Source organism: Prionailurus bengalensis, chromosome B3, assembly GCF_016509475.1.
Source record: "Prionailurus bengalensis isolate Pbe53 chromosome B3, Fcat_Pben_1.1_paternal_pri, whole genome shotgun sequence".
Lineage (NCBI taxonomy): Eukaryota > Metazoa > Chordata > Mammalia > Carnivora > Felidae > Prionailurus > Prionailurus bengalensis.
In genome coordinates this window covers 38,239,080-38,259,929 of record NC_057355.1, presented here as the reverse complement: position 1 = coordinate 38,259,929, position 20,850 = coordinate 38,239,080, and the positions used below count along the sequence as shown (strand labels likewise).

The following is a 20,850-nucleotide window of genomic DNA, read 5'->3' as shown; positions in this document are numbered from 1 at the left end:
TTATTGATCTTTTACTTTCAAAAAAGCCGTATTGTGATGACTTTTCTTCACAATGTATCTTTGCTCCTCATCAACACCAGCTCAGCCCCTCTTTGGGGCACCTCAGGCTACAGGGTTTGAAATAAAAACAACAAAGGAGAAGATGGAGGGAAGAAGAGAAGGAGAAAAAGTTTAGGGGCCAAGAGAGCATTTGATTTTCTTGTAGTATCTGGTGAGCAAACTCCTACACCGTTCAGATCAAAGGACCTCCTTACAAGCACGATACAGGCTGTGGATCAGGGAAAATAAACGCATCCCATTGCTTGAAAATGATTCCCTCTCTTAATTCCATACAATGGATGCTTTATCAGTCGCACAAACATAAAAAATACACTGTGATCCACTATGATGCAGCAATGTGCAGGATCAGGGTCTAAGATGGGAAGGATCCAACTTTGTGGATGTGGATCGAATTGAGAAAGCGACTTTCAAACTTTGCTCTGAAACTGAAGTTTTGAAGATTTTGGACATCATGAAGAATAATATGGTGAGAGATTAAAGAAGGAAAAAGAGCAAGTAAGCATGGCTTCCCAGACTGTCGCTGAGAGTTCTGCCTCACTTGGCGTTGGGTGGAAAGTTTTGCAGATGAGATGGTAATTGCATTTCACAGACCAGAGCGCACAGAAGACAAGGCCCCCAGTGAGCCAACCACTGTGACCTCCATCTTCTCACAAGAAGCTAGGCTCCATGAAAGCAGTGGCTTTTAAAAAATGTCTGCTCCTTGGGGCGCCTGGGTGGCGCAGTTGGTTAAGCCTCCGACTTCAGCCAGGTCACGATCTCGCGGTCTGGGAGTTCGAGCCCTGCGTCAGGCTCTGGGCTGATGGCTCAGAGCCTGGAGCCTGTTTCCGATCCTGTGTCTCCCTCTCTCTGCCCCTCCCCCGTTCATGCTCTGTCTCTCTCTGTCCCAAAAATAAATAAACTTTAAAAAAAAAAATTAAAAAAAAATGTCTGCTCCTTTTCCCCGGGTTTTTAAAAACCCTTTTATTATGGAGATATCCAAAGAGAAAACAGTCCAGGAATGACCATTTCTCCTTCACCTAGATTTAATAACCATTAAACTTTGCCATTTTTGTGTCATCACTTTTTATTGAAGTGTTTTAAAATACAGAACTAAGGACATTTCATCCCTCAATGCTTTAACATGCATCTTTAAAAATGAGCATATTCCTATGGCTGAGTCGGTTAAGCGTCCGACTCCCGCTCAGGTCATGATCTCACAGCTCATGGGTTCGAGCCCCGCATCGGGCTCCGTGCTGACAGCTCAGAGCCTAGAGCCTACTTTAGATTCTTTGTCTCCCTCTCCTTCTGTCCCTCCCCTGCTCACACTCTGTCTCTATCTCTCAAAAATAAATTAAAAATGTTAAAAAATTTTTTTTAAATGAGCATGTTTCTACATACCCACAGCACCATTATCACACCTAAAAAAATGAACAATAATTCGTGAATATAATAAATACTCAGGTCATACTCAGATTTCCCCAATTAATCCTCAGATGGCTTTTACCAATCCTCTGTCCAAACCTGGATCTGCCAAGATACATCCTTTGCATTTGATCATTTCTCAAAGCTCTATTAATCCAAAGCAGAGAGACTCTGTTTCGTTCATTGCTGTAATCTGTGCCCAGACAGTGCCAAGCCCGGAGTAGGCTCTCACTAGATGACAACAACATCGTGGTTAGAAGTATGGGTTCACATCCTGGGTCCACCACTTCCTACCTGTTCCTTGGCAAGTCACTTAACCTCTCTGTGCCTCAGTTCCTCATCTGCAAAATGGACGTAAGAATAGCCCCTACCTCATAGAGCTGCTGTAAGGATAAAGGAGCTAATATTTGAAAATGTTTATAACAGCACACCATACGTGGGTGACTGTTATACAAGTGTTAATTCTTATTATGTGCTGATGAATACTGGTCAATCTCAATTATGCGCCTAATACGTCCCAGATACTATTTAGGCATCAGCCAAACATCTCTGCTCTCATGGAGCTTACATTCTAGTTGGGGTGGGAAACCCCAGTCATTAGGAAAACAAGAAATGATGCGCAAAGTAATTATATAGTATGTTAGTTGGTGAGAGAAAAGCTGGGGAAGGAGCCTAGGGGCGTTGGATGGTCTCACTTGAGCAGGAATCTGATGGATGAGAGGGAACGAGTCTTTGGCTATTTGGAGGCAGAGCATTCCAGGCAAAGGAATTGGAGCATGCAAAGACCCTGAATTAAGAGTGTGAACAGCAAGGAAGCTACAGGGGAATGTGCAGGGGGAGAGGAGTAGGAAAAGTGGTAGGGGGCCGGATCTCAAGGACCGTTGTGAGGACTTTGGATATCACTGTGATGGGAAGCCACTGGGGTCTTGTCCTTCAAGGATGTAAAAGAACAAGGGCAGAAGCAGGGGGACCACTTAGGAGCCGGTGTGGGCCATGACGATGAACTTGTAGCTCATCCTCACAACATTCTGAGGGAAGGAATTATTATTATCCCCATTTTGCAGATATGGGACTGAAAGATGGGAGATGATTCTAATCTAAACCTAAGCAATAGCAGAACTGGGATTCAAATGCAGGTCTGTTTGACCTCAAAGTTCTGGCCATTTCTCACCATTGTGAGAAAATACAAAAACTTGGGCTACTTGGGTGGCTCAGTCAGTTGAGCATTCAACTTTGGCTCAGGGATAGCTCACGGTTTGTGAATTCGAGCCCCGCATCAGGCTTGCTGCTGTCAGCACAGAGCCTGCTTTGGATTCTCTGTCCCCCTCTCTCTGCCCCTCCCCTGCTCGCACTCTCTCAAAAATAAACATTAAAAAAAATATACAAAAACTTGAGTTCCCTTCCTGTGTTTGCCACAGGGAAATTTACAACTGAAAAACAAACAAACCAACAAACAAAAACCACAGCAACATAAAGCCCTGATTCAGTTCACAAATGGCCCTAACTATAGCCAGAATTATCCTCCGGTATATCCCTCCAAACTTTCCCAGAGAAACTTCTCAATCAACACACCTGCTCAAGGTGAACTTTTTTACTTTCTGATTTGTTGCAGTACAACTAATATAGCAATTATGAAGCCATGCTAGAACTATTGATAATACATTATGATACTCTATCATGTGTGATACCATTTGGCTATAACTGGTTACTATTCACTTGGCTTACCTATACACTTTCAAGAGGTTCACAAGCTACAGCTTATGGAACAGATGACTAAGTGTGAGCTTTGGGGCTATTTCTATAAAAACTAGGCATCAAAAATAGGCCATTAGGACTATACCTCCTAATAATATTGTTTCTATAGAAGATTCACTTAGCTACATATTTACGACTCATGACACCTTTCCCAGAAACAGAAGTAACTTACTACCTACAAGTGCAAGGACTACCCGAATTTCATTAGATGGTATTCGACGGTTCAGTAACATTTTGTAGGTGGCATCCCAAATTTCTCATGCCTTGCTCTGTACCTTCCCGGGAAATACTAACTTCTGGACACACAGGAGAGCCGTGTTCTCTGGCTTCCCTACTCAGGAGGGTAGTTAGTAGCAGAGGGAGGTCGGTCATAGAATTAGTGATTGGCCCACGTGCCATAAAAATTGGACAGAATGTCACCTTTGGCCCACACCACGGCCGTCCACTGATGACTGTGTCATGGTGGCACATTGTAATGATAGCATAAACATAGTGAAACTAAAAAAAAAAAAAAAAAAAATGTCTTTCATCCCCGGTGTGCTATTTCCTCGACTATTTTACTTTTAATGGTACTATGTGTGATGTAGAAGATCTGTGTGTGTCTGTGCCATAAGGGGTTCAAATTTTGTAGACGGGCATCCTACGGCGTTGGCAATGCCATAACACAGGTTTAGGAAAAATGCTCCTGTAGGGCTAGCGGGGTATGCCAACTCCCTGGGCTTTGTTATGACCAGTAAGTACATCAGCTCTAAAATCTGTTTCAAGCACAACAGCTTCTGACCACCATGTCCTGTCTGCCAGCTCCCGTAGTATGTTCTCCCGACAGTTCTTCAACACTCTAAGAACCTTTACCGACCTCTCAGTATTTCACTCTTTATCACTTTTGCCTTATGGTCCTTTTCCTCCTTAGCTAAGTTAGGTTGCATGCTTGTGGCAGAAACCGTTGCTTCCCTAGCCGATACCCAACCCCCTTTCTGCATTACTGACAGCCGTGATTTGGTTCAGGATGACATCACGCGCGAGGATGATCCCTCATTTCTGAGCCCTCCTTGCCGTTAAGCACGACCATGTGTCGCAGTTCTGTCCAGTGAGTACTGAGTGGCTGATTTTTAGCTAGAGATATGGCTGTTCAATAAAGACTACATTTCCCAGCCTCCCTTGCAGCCGGACACAGGACCAAGTACTGGCCAGTGAAGTGTAAGGGGAGGTATCGTGGGCGGTTGTCTGGAAACTTCCTTAAAAGATGGCTGGCTTGCATCCTTTGACCCTTTTCCTGCCTTCTTTTATCTTGCTGCCTGGAAGGAAGCTATGATGGCTAGGACTCCAGTAGCAAACGTAGACCCACAGGAGGAAGCCTATACACTAGGGATGGCAGGGAGCAACTTCATGAACTTCCAAACCAAGCCTGAAGAGCCCAGCCCCAGACTTCGTATACACGAGAGGAATCCATTCTGTCTTATTTAAGTAATACTCTTCCAGTTTTCAGTCAGAGACAAATGTAGTCGTGGCCTTCCCATTACCAAATTAATTAATTTTTCTATGTGTGGATTTATATTTTATGTCTTCTCCTTTGTCATCATGGAAGTGTCTCTCTTATTAAGGCCTTCGATTTTGCATTTATCCCTTCTCATTAGCCATCAATTTCTCACTCCTCAACCACCCCCAGATCTTTGTATGACTAGCTCAGTTTTTTCTTTCAGGTCTCAATACAACTGTCATCTCATCAGAGAGGCTGTCCTTGACCACCGTATCTAAGGGAGCCTCCCATTCTCTATCCCACTTATGGCCATCTGAAATTAATTATACATCTGTTTACATGGTTATTATAATTCCTTACATCCCTTCAAGAATATCAGATCATGTGGGCAGGGACTTTTTCTTGTTCACCCACACCTAGCAGGCTTTTTTTTTTTTTTTTTTCTACCTTTTATCTATTTTAAATGTTTATTTTGAGGCAGGGGGAGGGACAGAGAGAGAGGGAAAGAGAGAATCCCAAGCAGGCTCCACACTGTCAGCGCAGAGCCTAATGTGGGGCTCAGTCTCATGAGCCATGAGATCATGACCTGAGCTGAAACCAAGAGGCAGATGCATAACCGACTGAGCCACCCAGGCACCCCCACCTAGCAGGCTCTTAATAAATGCTGGAATGAATGAATGAATACATTTTGTTGTGAGTAGAGAAAGAGAGATAGAGGTTAGGGGAGGTCTCCCAGAGGACATTGTGCCTGATCTGAGCTCAAGTTTGGAAGTAAGAGTATGTCCAGAAGACACCAGAGAGAAAAGAGGACATTTGCAGAAGAGGGAACAGCATGCTCACTCACAGAGGTGGAGAGGACATGTTGTATGTGGCCACAGGCTGGCTGCTCTATGAGCAGTCACGATGGAATGTAGCAGAGAGGGCTGGACGGTAGGAAGGGGCCAGATTATGCCACCCTAAGGGGAACTTTTGGGGGATGTTAAAGAGGTAAGAGACGTATTTTAATTAGTGATCAGAGACTCTGTCCTTCCAGAGTTTATGCAGAGGATGGACTGGCAGTAAGGAGACCACCACACTGGCCATTGCAGAGGTGTATTTAACAATCAAGGAGGGCCCGGACCAAAGCAAGGCCCATGAGGATTAGAGTGAGAGTAAAGGATTTGGTAGATAGGAAGTTGCATCAGGAGTGTATCAACTAACATTTCTTTACAACGTGGCAGCATGTTACGATGGAAACAGGTGTTAAAGTCAGAGACGTAAATCAAATCCTACCTCCTCACTAGTGGGCCCTTGAGAAGTCACTTAACCAATTATCGTCATTGGTAAAGGAGTGATAATATCACATACTCCCTCTTGTCCTTTTTTTAAATAATTTTTTAAGGCTTATTTATTTTTGAGAGAAAGAGAGACAGAGTGTGAGAGGCAGAGGGACAGAGAGAGAGGGAGACACAGAATTCAAAGCAGGCTCCAGGCTCTGAGCGGTCAGCACAGGGCCGGACACGGAACTCAAACTCACAAACCGTGAAATCATGACTCGCGCTGAAGTCGGACGCTTAACCGACTGAGCCACCCGGCCATCCGTCTCTTGTCCTTTTAAAGACTAAAGTGAGTCAGTTGGATTAGGACAATACCCACCTGTTATGGTGCCCGGCACAAAATGGGAGCTGAGTAAATGCTTGCTCTCTCCCCCAACCTTTCTCATAGTCTACAACTCAACTCCTACAGGAATCAGAAAACAGGAGGGGCCCATCTGACTAGGAGTAGTTAAGTCTTAAGGTTTTGTGAACCTGAGGCAGTTAGGCAGCAGCTGGGTAATTTAGAAGCAGCTTGGAGTTAAGTGATGCTGTGATTGTTGGTCCCTCCAGCCCCGGCAGAGAGGTAGAGGGGCTGTCGTACATCAGAGAGTGATAGAGTTGAAACAATAGTAAATTCGTGAATAGTTTGATTTTAATTACCCTTTAATTTTAAATAGGCCTTTTTACTAAGGAAATTTTTTTTTGAATAGACACAAAAATACAGAATGAAATCCATGTAACCCACAAGCAGCTTTAATATTTGCCATAACATTACCATTCTTATTTCATCTGTTCCCTCCACATTTTTTGAAGTCTTATATTATTTATTGAGAGAGATGGGGGAGGGGGGAGAGAGAGAGAGAGCACACACAAGAGCTGGGGAGCAGCAGAGAAAGAGGGAGACAGAGAATCCCAAACAGGCTCCACATTGTCTGCACAGAACCCGACGTGGGGCTTGAACCCACAAACTATGAGATCATGACCTGAGCCAAGATCTAGAGTCGGACACTTAACTGACTGAGCCACCCATGGCCCCCGGTGAAGTCTTTTAAAGCAAATCCCAGCCATCATATTATCTTACCCTTAAGCACGTCAGATAAGGACTTAAAAAAAAAAAAAAAAAAACTGGGGCACCTGGGTGGCTCAGTTAAGCGTCTGACTTCGGCTCAGGTCATGATCTTACAGCTCGTGAGTTCCAGCCCCGTGTCGGGCTCTGTGCTGACAGCTCAGAGCCTGATGCCTGCTTCAGATTCTGTGTCTCCCTCTCTTCTGCCCCTTCCCCTCTCACACTCTGTCTCTCTTTCTCCTTCAAAAATAAATAACATTAAAAAATTTTTAAAAACCCAGAAAAACCACAACTATTATCACATCTAACAAATTTAACAATGCGTTAATACCATATAATTTCCAGTCATTGTTCCGTTTTCCCCAATTATCTTGAAATTTTTTAAAATTGTTTTAATGTTTATTTTTGATAGAGACACAATGACAACGAGACAGAGCATGAGCGGGGGAGGGGCAGAGACACAGATTCTGAAGCAGGCTCGAGGCTCTGAGCTGTCAGCACAGACCTGAGCTGAAGTGGGATACTTAACCGACTGAGCTAACCAGCGCCCCAGGTCTTTTCTTTTCTTCCTTTTTTTTTTTTTTAAGTTTATTTATTTGAGAGTGACAGAGACAGTGTGAGTGGGGGAGGGAGAGGGGGAAGGAGAAAGAGAGAGAGAGAGAGAGCGCGCGTGCGAGAGAGAATCCCAAGCAAACTCTGTACTGCCAGCACAGAGCCTGACTTGGGGGTTGAACTCACGAAACTGTGAGATCATGACCTGAGCCAAAGCCAAGAGTCACTTGCCTTCCCACTTCCCAACTGAGCCACCCAGGTGCCCCTACCTCAGCTCAGGTCCTGAGCTCAGGGTTATGAGTACAAGCCCTGTGTTGGGCTCCATGCTGAGCATGAAGTCTACTTTTAAAAAATTATATAAAGTAATATATTATATATATGTACATAAAGAACTCATGGCTTTTTATATGTTTATAATATATAATTATATATACACACACACACACACACATATGTGTGTATGTATATAAGGAACTCATGGGTTTTTATATATTTGAAGTGTTTTGATCCATAGCAGTCATTTTTTGGCCAGTAGGCTCCCGAGTAGTGCTTTATCATTTCAAGATACTTAATGTACATTAATCATTTCAACCTCACAAACAACCCTGTGAGGGTAGGTATTATTACCCAGTTTTACAAATGAGAAATCTAGAGCACGTGGCTTGAACCACGATTTGATGTCTATTGTTCTTTCCATTAAATATAATAATGGTTGAAAGAATCCGAGTATTAAAGGCGACTGGATTCTTTTTTCTTTTTTCTGGTTTTGAGATTAAACAGCAGAAGTCTTTAACCAGTGGGAATATAATATTAGGCGATATCCACTTTAGAAGGCATTACTTGCAGCAAACACTGTTGAGAATAATGTTATGCTGATAATACTGTAACTTAGTAAATAGCCTGTCTCAACTTTGTTTGTGAAGCATTTCAATTTTGATTACTCTGTGCGGGATCTACCGCTCGGATGTATGTCATTTTATGGTCTGCCCATGTCTGGGGAGCTGGTATTACACGCTGCCTAGTGTTTTTAATTCAGAATTTCTTCGAAAAGAAACCTTAGCCTCTTATGTTTAAACCCTAGTTTTAATAGCATAAGCTATTTCCTTCTTATATAGCTTTGTGGGCATAGTAATAAAATAAATACCACAAAATCACTGATGAGATGAAAATTGAGCTCCCTGCTTCTGTGCAGCCATGTAGGTAAAACAGTAATTGGCTCTGATAATAACTTTTGTTCTTACAAACCAAAGTCTAAATGAGAGTCACATTTGATATATCTGCTTGTAATTACTATCAAAAGGAGAGAATTCTACGTTGAGATTGTTTAGTGACTCAAGATAGATTAAATAAATTGCTGCCTTTTCTTGACCAATTTAAGACAAATTTCTGAAATTATTTTTGATATTTTATCTTACTGTCAGGAAAAAGGATCTTCCCGAGTTTGCTCTTCAGCATAGTGGAAGGATGAATTTTTTCTTTTTTAAATTGACAACTGTTTTTCTTAACAAAAAATCTTATTAGTAGATCTGATAATGCAGCTAATGCTTATAAGTATTTTCCTATATATCTCGATAGGTGGTTTGTGAGACAAATTTAGGTGATGAATGTATTTGTAGTGATTTACAGTGAAACCATTTGGTATGTTAATGTTATTTAAGTGCGGGCTCTTTTAATATGTTTTTAAAAGGGAAATTTAATCATGTGTTATATTATTTTGGCATACCCATGCTTTGGTGCCAACAAATATTAGAATATTAATAATTTTAAAGGACCTCTCCCATAGCTTTAGAAAACGACTGATAAATAATTGATATTACAACCTGTCATTTCTTTTGGATTTCTATTTACATTTGGATTTCTTTCCATAAGGAGCTAAGTCTAATGCCACAGAAACATACACATGGGCAGAAAACCACCAGATTTTAATGCCACTTTTAACAATGGCTCTGTATTTGGTCATTTCCTCCCTACACCAGTACGACAGCCACACAAAGTTGATGGAGCATAAGAAAACTAAGAAAATGCTACGGTCCACCGAGCCAATGATCCCAGAATTAAAAAGTTCTAACAAAGCTTAGACATGATAGATGAAGCTATTACCGTCAATTGTATCCAGGGTTCACATTTTAAAAACACCCTAATTACAGAAACTACATCCAGTCAATATAATACATATTAGCAATTTCCCAATCCTTGCTGGATGGGAAATTATTCTGAAAGTTTAATTAAGAAGGAAAAAATTATGTTCAGGTATTAATTTCAATAAAAGAGGCATTCAGCTTCCACGCAAAAGCCCCGGAGTAGTGCTGGGAGTGTGGGTTACCCACAGAAGGAAAGCCATTTATAATTAGGCACAACATTGTTTTCGCAACCACATGTACTTCAAGGAGGAGCAAACAGAAATGCCTTACATGCAACCTGTATCCCTGCATGGGTTAAATGAAGTGGACAGCTGAGCACAGTTATTTAAAGATTTGGTTTAAAAACTGCTATTTAAACAAATAAAAGGAAGGTTTGGAGCCTGTGCTAAGAAATAACTTATCAGGACAGCACGCATTCCATAGATATTTCTGTAATGTTCCCCTTCACCTTGACCTCAGGCACAGCCCACTTATGAATGTTGATGACCAAACAGCCGGGTCATGAACTAATCTTCCTGGTTTCTACAACCATTTTAACAATTGCATCAGATCACCCCCAGAACTAAGACACTCAATTGAAAGGAAAAAAATTTGTAATTGCTCACAACACTTCCTTTTGAAAAAGTCACAAGGGACCCATCTTTTAGGATTCCATTTACATGAAATGCCCAGAATGTCTAAGAGACAGAAAGTAGACTAGTAGTTGCCAGGGGCTGGAAGGAGGTGGAGGGAATGGGGAGTGACTGTTAATGGGTAGGAGGTTTCTTTTGGGGTGATGGAAATGTTCTGAAATTAGGGGTGATGGCTGCACAGCTTTGTGACTATGCTGAAAAATCACTGAAGAGTATATATACTTTTAAAGGTGTGAATTTTATAGTATGTGAATTACATATCACAATAAAATGTCACAAGACTTCAGGAACTGTCAGTAATGTCATATTCCTTAAGTGTCAACTTACCTTTTAGCATCAAATCATAGAAAGCCAAAGCTGGGGAGGATGGGGGGGGGGGAGGCAGGAGGGGTGGGGGTGGAGGTTGGAGGGTGGGGGTGAGGTGAATAGTTCTCCAAGAGACCTTCAAGTCTAACTGCTGCGTTTTGCAAATAAAGAAACCGATTTTCAAAGAAGGAAAGTAACTTACCCAAGGTTACATGCAGGCAGTTGGGGGCGGGAGGGAGCAAGATTGGAACTTAGGTCTCTGCACACCTACCCCAGACCCCTTTCCACCACCACGGTGCTGTCTTCTCTGGTGGTTTATAGTTAGGCATCGCAGCCTTAGCTAATTTGAATTATTTAAAATGAGGAACACGTGGTTCAAACAAGATGCCTTTTTTTTTTTTTCCCTAATGAAAGCACACGTGTATCCCATAGATAGCAAAACCTCTGTGGAATCACTAAATTTGTTGCGGTAAATTCACAAGTCCCCACTGAGATTTACCTGTAAATGTCCCTTGAGGAAAGTGGCCACATTAACAGACCAAGGGAGCCCTCTACCTGTGTATTTGTAGTATAGATTTCATTGGCAAAAATCCTTGACCTGGAAAGCTAAAAATAAACCGAGACCAGGTATCCCGGTCTTTTGTCCACCTTGGTTGGCTCCTAACATTATTTTTGAGGAAATGAATGGCGTCCAAGGTTGTGTCTGTATGAGCGATAGGATACGTGGAGGAAAATCTGCAGAAAGTTCCTTTTCTGTAAATAAAAGAGACCAATTCGCAGCCTAAATAAGAAACCCAAATATATATGTATATATATATATTTTTTTTTTGCAATAAGAATTACATTAAAATAATTATTTTCAAAGAACTTCATACTCCTTTGAGGATATAAAATGTTAGTAAGCATTTTTGTTCATTCAGCATGAAAGTTTCATTGTTTCTTTGTTCCAGCGAAAGATAGGGTTGAATGTAAAAATCATGCATGGTCCTGAAAACATCCACCACAGAGGTGCTCTAAATTCGACCTATGGAATCAGTTTGCCATACATTAATCAGAGAAAAGCATGTGTAAGTAATGAGTTGTTTTCATGAGCTCTTAATTTCTTCAAGAATCAAAAGTCATATATTTTGTAAGATACAATGTCGATTTTAAGTAAAGATTTTGATCCTTTTGTCCTTAGAATTTGGGGGAGATGAGGTGGAGTGGCTTTCATTTGGTTTATAATTACAAATGATGAAAAATGTGTAAACCTACTTTTAGAGGCTCTCTTTGTAGCCCATTCAATTTTGTCTTACCTGCCGTTCCTAAATAATCTGGCATCGTAATTTTAACAAGGATGAGATAATTTAACAACAATGAAAATGAATAGAGGAATTTTAAATATTTTATTTCTTTGATAGCAGGCTCACCGCTAGAAAAAGCAAAAGGAAACAGCAGTGTATCATTGGCTTCCATGGCATATGATCATATAGTACACAAAATTTAAGAATATTATTCTAAATCTGAAGCAAGCATGAATTAATTCTTTATGTCAGCAAAAGGAAGAGAGGGAAGAATAATCAAATGCAGATTGGCATTAAATGATCCCAGAGTCTGTGCCTCTATTTGGCTGCTAGGTGTCCCAAAGCCAGGACTGTACTTTCTGTGTTGTGGGGTTTTCTTAGGAGATTTCAAAGAAATGCTTCATTTTCATTGAGAAATCATTTGACTTGAGATTATTTCTAAACCTGAAAAACAGTTACTGAGATGACATCTATAAATTTTTAAATACACTTTTAACCTCGAAAGCTCTTAAATGCATGCTTTGGTGAAATCAAGACTAAAACCAAGATTAATTTTAGAATTCAATTGCAAAACCATTTCTAACCAGAAGAGTCTCTTAGATTAATCTTCTGAATTTCCTACGCAGACATTTTCATCTGCCTGCTTCATTCATGTAACCCTGAACTGTATTTTTAGTTTCTTTATATGTGCCTTATGTTATTTTATCAGCTTTGGCTTGAGAGCACTTTATCATAGAAATACTTCTATAGCCTAAGAAATAACCGGAAAGTTTGATATTTTTATTCCTGCTGAAACTTTATTTAAAATGTCACTGTGAATAATGTGAAAAGGTTTTTATCTGCCTCCCATGAGCCCAAAGCCCTTGAAATAAAAATATTATTTCTCTGGCTGCACAGACAGAGGCAGATTTCTCTTTTGTTGCTGTTGGTTTTCCCCTTCCATCTAGAATTAATATTGGCTTCGCTGGTGGAGTGCTGAGGCTTTGTAGCCCAAGGCAACCACCGCGTTTCAAGCAAACTTTTTCTGACATCAAAGTTTAAAAAGGCATACCTCTAGATTTACAGAGGATTATGCTTTACTTTCATGAATGTGAGTGAAGATTCAGAAATAAATAGGAATTCAGAACTCTACCCAAAATTGGGGGCAGAACCTTAGTCATTTGTTATATTCTTTTTTCTAATTCCCAATAGGATGAGTGCTTTGGGGATTGTGCCCAAGTACTTTGAACACACAGGGTTTGGGAAAGTACTTTGCCTCACACGACACATAGATAATATACACTCATTTATTATACTGATGATCCTTTTTTCCCATTAAACTTAACTCCAAGAAAATCTACGCCAGCGTGCTCTAAAATGTATGTACATTATATACATCTTGCTCATGCTATCAGCAGTTGAATCAAAAGAGTTAATCCTATCAGTTTACGTTGATGTATGTATATACAGTGGTATCAACTGAAAAATGATATTTTCAGTTTGGATTTATAAAACAGAAACACTGTGCCAAAAGTCCTGTTAAAGAAATATTCGGGTATTGGTTTTAAATAGTCATGTAGAGCATTTGGGAACAAATACAGTTGTGATTTACCACTTATAAAAATGTGTTTGAAAGCACTTACCCAAACTGAAGCAATGTGTCTAGTGTTGTGATGTATAGTTAATTAGAAAAGCAGCATCAAGGCTAATCCTTTTTTAGAACTACTCTAAACACAAAGGGGATTATGATTTGGCTGCCGAGGGCCATGTGTTCCCTTACTTCCTATGAAACTTGAACAGCTTGTCAAAAGCTTGTAAATAATCTTAGACATTTTGGACAGAGCAAATTTGAATATGCAGCTGATTTACATGATTAGTTCCTAGAAGCTGATATTTTCTCCCTTTTATGAAGAGGTATATCCTTCCTGATCATAAGGGGCTGATGCAAAGATTTTAGTGCATTGAAAACACATATACCCCAGACAGACAGACAGACAGGCACACGCGCGCGCTCGCGCACACATACACACACACACACACACACACACATTTCCTTCAGATTTTTATATCCTGTAACTCTATGTAAAATCAATTTACAAAAAAGTACTGAAAGTGAAACTCACTAATGATTTTTTCCGTATCTTAAATCTGCCAAATTAAGCAACGACAACAACCCTCTAACACGTTTTAGAGTGAAGCCTCACAGGTATGGGGAGACAAGAAGAAATCTCTGATCTTCATAATTCCTCACTGACATCTAGTCCCACTTAGACTTTCTAAGGCAGCACATTCAAAGGCCTACAGAAAATTTGACTTTGATTTATTTGTTTTAAATAAAAGGGGTTTCTTACAAGGCTTGAAACATGTCTCTGTTAGCATGAATTTTAAAAGAACGATTATGAATGCATAACAAAATAGCCAAACAAAACATTGCTTTGTACTGCTGCACAAATAACTCTGATGATAACTGTTATGACCTAGAAAAGAAGCATAAAAACATTTTTCTTGGTGGCAACATATAAGTTGCTGTAGAATTATACCAGTTCTGGTCCCACTTTCCAAATAAATAAATATATAATGCAAAGTAAACTTAGAATCTTTTATTTATTCATGAGGTTGAATTTAATACTATTATGATTTCCCGATTTTATGAGTCATCCGTTATGCAGTGTTGTTCACTAACTTAGTTGGGTAGCAACCACACTTCACAAATCATAGTTTCATTCTTTACTGTTTTACTTGGGGTGTACATAGTAATCTCTCTCGTGAAAGTACATTCATTTCGGAAATGATAAAGTAATGGAAAGCGAGGCAATTGTGTTAATGTCAAATGATTAGAAGCACCAGAAGTAGGGGGGAGGGGTGCTCGGGGAGGTGGGGGGAAGAAGGCCGATTTCAAAACATGATTGTGTTTTAAGCCCATGCATATGGCCACAATTACAGTCACAACGTAATTTGGCAATGGTAGCAGAATTAGATTTAAACAAATTGATGTTACACTGCAGTAATTCAGAATGAGCTTGTTGCATTTATAAACCATAACAAGAAGCAGAGTGAATTAATAAACCCTTCTTGTCACTAAAAATAAAAAAGGGAATAATTGCTGAGATGGAGTTAACAGATGACTATAGTCAGCATCCTTTCAGCCTAGATACGGGAAAGTGAAGGTCACCCCCATCTCAGATGACAAAGAGGGGACATTTTGTTGGTAAACAAATTAATCTTTTGAAAGGTCGCCATTTGTTTTAAGTTTTTATCCAGTTCTTGTCATCTGGAATCAGAGATTGACTGTCATTTCACTAGGCAGGGGTGCAGTTGAAGCAGACAAAGCTGCTTCCGTACATATCAGCATTCCTTGACAAAACTCGGTGCCTGATTGTGATGCTATGGGCTGCTGGTTTACAGCTGTCTCCGGACAAGAATGGAGGCCCACCGCTGAATTCCAATAAGATGGGCCTGCATATTCAGCCTGCTGTAAGCTGGCCCTCTGCCCACAAGTAAAATGTATTGTAGTTCAAGCCAGCAATTATCTCTTTTACTTCCTTCTGTGCTGCTTCTGTTCCTTTTTTCCAAAAACAGATGTGGGTATTCACTCAAGTTCTGCATCTATTTCTTCCTCACACCTGCCGGGTCAGAATTCTGACAGAGGTAGAGTTTGAGGGAGCCAGCCGACAACAATCAGACGTAATTTCCTTGAGAGCAGCTTAAAAAGAAAATGTTGATTTTTCAGGAAATGTGGAGTCAGCATCTTGGTCCCCCTCCCTTTTCCCAGGAGCATTTGGTAAATTAAATTAGTGGAACAAAAGGAAATAGCTTTAAAGACATTCAGAAATGCCATATCCCATTTATGACACACAGTCATTACCCAAGGACTGTGATGGCATGCACAGCATCCCCACCTCTGTCGTTAGAGAGAGCTTTCTCATCAGGTTGCTTAGAGTTCTCAAGAAGACAATGACTTCTCATGTTCCTTCCTCCTGATTCCTAAAATATATCCCACCAATATGGCGGTGGCGGTGGTGGGTGGAAGGGGTGGTGTATCGCCTTCGTATGTGGCTGCCCTCTAGAATTTTAGTTCTGCCTGGGTTTGGAGTACTGGAAAAGCTGAAGGAAGTGATGACAGTGTTATCATCGGCTGCTTTCTGGTTCTCACAAAAGCCCACGACGGCTCTGGGGTGGGAAGAAGCCATCAGAGGCTATGCTTGCATCGGATATCATTCATCAAAAATCCAGCGGTAGTGAGTTCTCCAACTTCTTGAGGGTTTCTTGCGTGTTTCCTGAGTTTCTGTGCTGAGATCCTGCATGGATTTCCAGACCAACCCTACGCTGAACTCCAAGCACCTGCTAGCTCTGAGCGTAGTGAGTCTGGGTCCGACTGCCTGGTGTGAATCTTGCTAGATGGGGAATCTCTCGGAAACAGCCTGCGTTGTTTCATAAGTAAAATGTCCATAGTAAGAGTATCCCATAGGATTGCATTGAGATTTAAATGAGAGAATTCAAAGCACTTAGCAAAGGTCCTGGTACAAATAAGTGCTCTGAAAATGTTAGGACTAGAGACCATTGTGATATTGTATTATGCCATGTTTTATACTGATGTTTAAAACTTACATTCACGTAGGGGTTGAGGGAGAGAAACAAAATATTACTGAGATAGCTTCCAAAGATTCTATTTAATATTTCCTAGGATGATGCCTTTTCCCCCACACTGATACCAGGGCAGGGACCTTGTGGTCTGATCCATTTGCCTGTTTTTCAGATCTTCCACTGCCCCGACCCGTGCTTTGCTTGTATTAGGTGCTCAGGAGAGAACTGGTCTGTCTCCTCCTTCATCTAGTCTCTGCTTGAAACTAAGTGACTGATGCCAAGTCTAGAAGTGAAGAAGCGATTTTGCTGGCCCTGGTTACCCTGGTTGCACGGGGCATCTTCCCACTGGGCTGTCCGATAGAGTTTTCCTAGTGAAATACCCTTGCTCCTGGATTCCTGCAACAGCCTCGCCACCAACTAGCTGTTTCCAGGAGCAAGTTACTCTACCTTGCTCATTCTCATTTTCCTGGGTTATAAAATGGGGAGCTTGGGTTGGAGGCTGTCTGGTGTGGTGGGAAGGGTTTGGAATCCAGTGGATCGGTTTGGGTCCTATCTGCCATTTTCTACTTATGCAACCCAGGTGAGCAAATGCACATCTCGGGTTGTCAGTTTCTTCCGCAGAGTCAGGATAATGGTGCCCATTAGGCAAGGGTGTTCTGGGAATTATAGATAATATAACATTGCTGGCACATAAGAGGTGCCTAATAAGGGTCCTGCCTATGTAGAAAATGAACTAACCTTAGAAATCTCATACTTTCTTCCCCTTCTTCATACCTATGCTTCCACAAAAGGATCTGATTTGGCTCCTCTCACACTTCAGTATAAATGAGTAAAAAGGTTTAATGCTCTCATTTTCAAACTGTTACAGAGAACCCCAGTGAGTTTCAGGGAAGCTGCAAGCATTCAATTCACACTTAATTTTTTTGATAAACATTTGAACGATTTTAAAGTGCAGTAAAGAACAACACAGACATACTTAAGTTAGGTACCAAATTTTAGCACATACTAAGATACCAGCAGTGGGTTAGTTTGCACTGGCGGGTTAACTCTGAGTGCACGGGCGTGCACGCACATGCACATTTGAATTTCTTATAAAGATGTCTTTCACTAGCTAGGGCGAATCTTTGTACTGGTCACGTTTTGAAATTTAGGTCCGCTCATATCCACTCCTATAATAATCATACAGATAAATAAGTGAAGGCCAAATACAGGTCAAGGTCTTAAAGCGGTGCCTAGCCCCTGCTAGCGTTCGACTGGTATTGGTATCACGACACACGCAAGCTATCACGCCTTAAAAGCCAGGCAAGTTCTCTGGAGCTCACATTTGGCAGCACAAGAGCCAATGGTACATGGTAAAATTACAATAATACACATTGCAATGTGATTATATAGCATTATAGATCATCTCATTGCTCATTTTAAGTTTGGGTTGGTTCTCACCTGGTTGGAAATGTGCTGCACACGTTCCATCTGGCAGTGCAGGGTCGGCCTGTTGCTTCACTTACAGCTGTAGATAAAAGGTCAGCAGTAAAGCATCATCTTAAAATTTGCCTCAACCCACAAAAGTAGATTGTTTTGAAACTGAGTGAATATCCAAAACAAGAGGGTGCAGAGATATCCGAAAAGAAATTAAAAAAAAATTTTTAAGCTTATTTATTTATTTTGAGAGACAGAGAGAGGGAGAGAGAGAGAGAGAGAGAGAGGAGTAGGGGTAGAGAGAGAGGGAGAGACAGAATCCCAAACAGGCTCCACACTATCAGCACAGAACCCAATTCAGGGCTCAAACTCACAAAACTGTGAGGATCTTGACCTGAGCTGAAACCAAGAGATAGAGGCTTAACTGACTGAGCCACCCAGGCGCCCCTAAAAAGAAATTTAAATGGGATGTGATGGAACATCTTAAAATGTTACATGACATGTTTGAAAAGTACTTCCATTATTATTATTATTATTATTATTATTATTATTCAATAATAAAAGCACTTATGAACTGTGCCAGACACTATGCTAAGTGCTTTATGAACACTATCATATTTAACCCTTATACCTATAAAATAGATGCCATTTTGGGGCGCCTGGGTGGCTCAGTCGGTTAAGCGTCCGACTTCAGCTCAGGTCACGATCTCGCAGTCCGGGAGTTCGAGCCCCGCATCTGGCTCTGGGCTGATGGCTCAGAGCCTGGAGCCTGCTTCCGATTCTGTGTCTCCCTCTCTCTCTGCCCCTCCCCTGTTCATGCTCTGTCTCTCTCTGTCTCAAAAATAAATAAAATGTTAAAAAAAATTAAAAAAAAAATAGATGCCATTTTTATAACCTTTTTACACATGAGATGGAGACTAAGATTAAGCTACTCACCTAAGGTTATGAAATCAGTAGGGGAGTTAGGATTCAACTTACTGATGAAATCTACTGGACATACTCCCTAAATTAAGTACTCACCAACTGATCCTTAATTACCAAGGAATTTGAACATGTGTTAGATACTGTTGAGATTCTGTTTTGAAACCAAAAATTCCTACTGTTCTTTAAAGCTTCTGGACCATTTTAGTTGAGGGAGATCCTGAGATTATAAATACCATAACAAATTGTTAGCTATTTGAAATTCCTTATCTATTTGCATCAGAATTTTCTCTGCCTTGTCCATGCAAGAAAAAAAATACAGAAATAAATTGTATACTGAGATGGATGTAAGATGGTAGTTATTATCTGTAACTCTTGATTTCATAATTCGCCTTCATCGAGACAACCTCATTGTTTCCAGTGTTGATTTACATATAAATAGATATATACATATACATGTTTATATATAATTCAACATATAGAATTATACTAAACTGTTATAAAACTTGCATTTACTTACCTATCAGAATTCTATTTAAAGTTGCATTTGAAAAATAGGTTCTACTCCTGAAAATAAATTTGAAAATCTTTGGCATGGACTATTACCTCTCCCATGGGTTTTTGTTTTTTAACAAGAGTAAATCCTCTATTTAATTGAACCAAAGGAGTGAGACTCTATTAAGGGATTTCAAGCATGAGTGGACAGGGAGAAGGGGGATTTGGGGATGCAGAAAGAGAGCTTCTCACTGTCCTGGAATCATCCCAGGTCAGCAGCCACCTGCTAACCAGCTAGCCTTGCTCCCTGACGTGACCCACTGCCTTTGCACTTTGTGACTTGGGCTTTGGACTTGAGTTTTGGTTACTAGGAGGCTGTGTTTCTAACCTCATAATTCCACTTTGAAGAGCCAAACATTATGTAGATAGTAGACCCTGAGTCAGCTCTAGGATAGGTTTAAGGTACCAGGGGTCCATGGATAGAACTGTAGTTCAGTACATTTGGTTTCCAGTGTATATTATTTTATGCATTTGAAAAACATTATTCTGCACCTGGGTGGCTCAGTCGGTTAAGTGTCTGACTTCGGCTCAGGTCATGATCTTGCGGTTCGTGGGTTTGGGTCCCACATCACGCTCTGCGCTGAAAGCTCAGAGCCTGGAGCCTGCCTTGAGTTCTGTGTCTCCCTCTCTCTCTGCCCCTCCCCTGCTTGTGCTCTTTCTCTCTGTATCTCAAAAATAAATATTAAAAAAATTTTTAAACATTATTCTGCATAGGGGTCTATAGGACCAAAGGGGTCCGTGATCCCCCCAAATTAGAACTCCCTATGATAGATTTCCTTTTCTTTTATACAAACATCCAGTATGGGGTAAATTATGTATCAGAACAAAGAAGTATCCTAAAAACTCTGTGTTCTTTATGGATAAAAGACCTACTTCTTTAGTTAATGGTATAGGAAACCTACCAAAAAGTGGATAGATCTGCAGATTTTCATAGGAATTGCATCTTCATGAATGAAAATCTAAAACTTCCTCCTCTCATCTAACTACTGTGGCTTTTCCATTGCAAGCAGGAAAATGGAACCACTACACAAGAGGTAATACTTACATTATTATAGTGAGCATTCTGCTTAGGATGAAGCAGAAGAAAAATACTAGAGCAAGTAGCACAGTAGCATTATCCACAAGAGAAATGGGCCTAATAGAATTGTTTTTATCATGGCCCAGGTTAATTATCCACTGAGAGCTACTTGGAATGAATAAATACAATTGCTGTGTTCTCCAATATTCTAACCCATTGTACCTTAAACTGTACTTGAATTCAAGTATACATTCTTAGCCTTTTAAAACCTCATTGGTAGAACAGAAGTAAGTACCCATAGACGAGAGTAACTCACCCTATACTTTCTTTAGAAGCATCACCTATGAAGCAGAATGTGTAATGGAAGCCCAGAAGATATTTATTTGGAGGAAATCCTTCTCATTAGCCT

At 40.6% G+C, this 20,850-nt stretch overlaps 2 protein-coding genes across 2 annotated transcripts in view; one reads left to right on the top strand and one right to left on the bottom strand.

Moving 5' to 3' along the window:
- IQCH (IQ motif containing H) overlaps positions 1-20,850 on the top strand; it is a 212,145-nt gene that overhangs the window by 25,620 nt on the left and 165,675 nt on the right. The window contains 1 exon segment of the mRNA XM_043555092.1: positions 11,636-11,752. Coding sequence (XP_043411027.1) covers positions 11,636-11,752 — 117 coding nt within the window.
- Positions 1-20,850, bottom strand: part of AAGAB (alpha and gamma adaptin binding protein) — a 115,662-nt gene that overhangs the window by 81,888 nt on the left and 12,924 nt on the right. The window lies entirely within an intron of this gene.